Source organism: Candida orthopsilosis, assembly GCF_000315875.1.
Source record: "Candida orthopsilosis Co 90-125, chromosome 1 draft sequence".
Classification (NCBI taxonomy): domain Eukaryota; kingdom Fungi; phylum Ascomycota; class Pichiomycetes; order Serinales; family Debaryomycetaceae; genus Lodderomyces; species Lodderomyces orthopsilosis.
Genome location: NC_018292.1, coordinates 1,292,141 through 1,294,676, shown reverse-complemented (window position 1 = coordinate 1,294,676; position 2,536 = coordinate 1,292,141). Strand labels below are relative to the sequence as shown.

The 2,536-nt window shown below is 34.7% G+C and overlaps 1 protein-coding gene across 1 annotated transcript; it reads left to right on the top strand. All coding sequences in view use genetic code 12, as the record gives it.

Annotated features, from left to right (window-relative positions):
• Window positions 1-427: 427 nt before the first annotated feature.
• On the top strand, window positions 428-1,891 carry CORT_0A05820 (hypothetical protein; the record flags this gene model as incomplete). Its single annotated transcript, XM_003866361.1, has 1 exon — window positions 428-1,891. One exon carries the CDS (start codon window positions 428-430, stop codon window positions 1,889-1,891), a length of 1,464 nt encoding a protein of 487 aa, XP_003866409.1.
• Between the last annotated feature and the right edge of the window lie 645 nt (window positions 1,892-2,536).

The following is a 2,536-nucleotide window of genomic DNA, read 5'->3' as shown; positions in this document are numbered from 1 at the left end:
GCATATGATGTGCTCTAAAATCCCAGTAATGCAATTTATTACAGAGAAGCAAGAAAAGCACTACATGCCAAAAACTTTTTGAACCCTTACCGTTGTGAGCTTCATTGCTTCCTTCACTGCACATATATACTCAACTAAGTTTTGGTTTATAAGACTGTTAAAAACTTAGGTGGAATTGTCTAGTTCTAGTGTAAATAATGATACATATAGAGAACAATCTTTGGAGGCATAGCCGCTAATTTACATACATAGATAGTTTTTAGTTGAATTTTTTTATGTGGCCATCAATTTTCAAAGTGGCAACGGCTAAAATTCGACGTATTGTATGCAATTATTCAAAATAATGTAATTTATTGACAGTAGTCTCCGTTAAACATCTATTGCATTACATAAATCATACCGTGTTACGTTAAGGTTCACACATATAATGTTGGGCTCAATTGCATATACGCCATACTTCGTACTATTGCTTTTATCTACTACTGTCGATGCTTGGTATGATCCACCCACTATTTTATCGTATGAAAAAGGATTGTCCTGTAGTCGCGTCGAAAGATCATCAAAGTTGGAAGATGCTTATATTACGTTCCATGTTGATCTCATGATTGCTGATCTCAAGATTCCTGGCTTGATTTTTCATTATCCTGATATTGTAAATTTCTCCTCAATTCCAACCATTGAGGAAGTTAATCAATTATATCCTAAAGAGAAGAAAAGGTTGTACAAAAGACTGTTAACCGAAGATGGGAAATTTAATTTAGAAGCTGCAGAAGGATACACAGTGGACGAACTGAAGTTGTGGACGGGTATAGTTGACAAGGATACGAAGTTCAATATTCCACAATCAGGTATCTACTGCGCCTATATTGCCCCAGACAACAAAAATCAAGCTAATTTCAACTTACCAATTGTTTTCAAAAATCACTACGGAAGTTTATCTCTCCGCAACTATGTTTTTTATTCGCAATTAAAGTTTTTAGTGCCAATTTCGGTTGTCATATTTGTTGCTTTGCACCGTTTTATCAAAGTTGGAAAAGGATCTACAACTAGAAACTCGATTTCATTCATATCGAATCAAGTAATATTTGCTATATTGGTACCATTTACCGTGCTCCATTTCTACACATTGATCGTTTACTGGATCAAAAATAACTTTTATGACTCCAGCCAAAATACGTATATCACTTGCATCTTATATACAACTGCCCAATTAGCCGATAGTGCTTTCAATTCTTTTACGTCTTATGCTATTGTATTATTTGCGATGGGATATGGTACCATATACTACCATAGCGAGAAAACAGGTCAGTATAGATTATTCCCACAGGGGTCCTTAATAAATTTGAACTTATTCTTGGCTGGTGATATCGTCCTTTCTTACTTTACTGAAATACATTCGCAACGGCATTCGAGGTCATATGGTGACGACTTTAACGGCAAAACTACGATAATTCAGATAAGTTTTGTTTCAATCATTATCCGTATAGTATCAATATTTATCGATTTCGTTTGGCTCATACTTCCCTTTACGTTTTATTTTCGAACCAAAAAGGATATTGCGACATCTCCTCCAATTACGCCAGATGCAAAAGATAATGATAAAGTCTTGTCATCATGTAAAAAAACATTTATCGTGATTTTCCTTTCAACAATAATAAAAGCTATGTCTTTTGCTGTTATTTCGTTGTTGGTGGCACTCATAGGAGGGTATAATCTACCTCTGTTCCCTGAAGATACTGATCGTGGTTTGGTGTACCAATCTGCATTAAGAGTAATGATGGATGAACAAGAATCCCCTCTACGTTGGGGTAAAATTTGGTTACGGTGGATCCAACTCCTCGTTTTAGTAGTTTCTATATCTTCATTTTGGTCAGAGATTAGATTATACTAGCGAATGCCAAGGATGTATGGCACCAACATCGTCTGATCAAGAGGATGATTGACTAAAACTTTAAACAGCTAACTCAAGTGTCGCAGGGTATCATATCTAGAAAAGTAATATACAGCAACATACTTCAAAAGGTTTAAACTACACTACTTCTCTTTTCAGCACCGATAATAATAGACAAAGCTTTATAAGCCGCGATGAGAATCTATCCAGAAAGAATCTGCTTTAAAAACATAAATATACGCTCTACCTATATGTTGTCTCCTGTCGTTTATTTCCATTTACTTATCGCATAAAAGCGGTATTTATTGAAAGACAAATCAGTTTTGGCAGTAGTTCCGATGAGCTTCCCAAAAACCTGCTTACTGCATGACTGAACTTAAAGAAATAATTTTTCCCATAAAGATGTTATTAGATATGTAAATAACCTATTTTAACAAATAACGTTATTGCAATCGTTTCCCTCTAATATAAATACCTCTACAATTCAGGTCAAATTATCAGCTAGTTTTATATAGTTTTACAACCTAAATATACTCTATTACGTTTACAATAACAACCTCAATGTTGTACACCTAGTTCAATACGAAAGACTGTATGTAACAGCTGAAAAATCATCGCTAAATTGGGAAGCGCAATTGCTAAGTT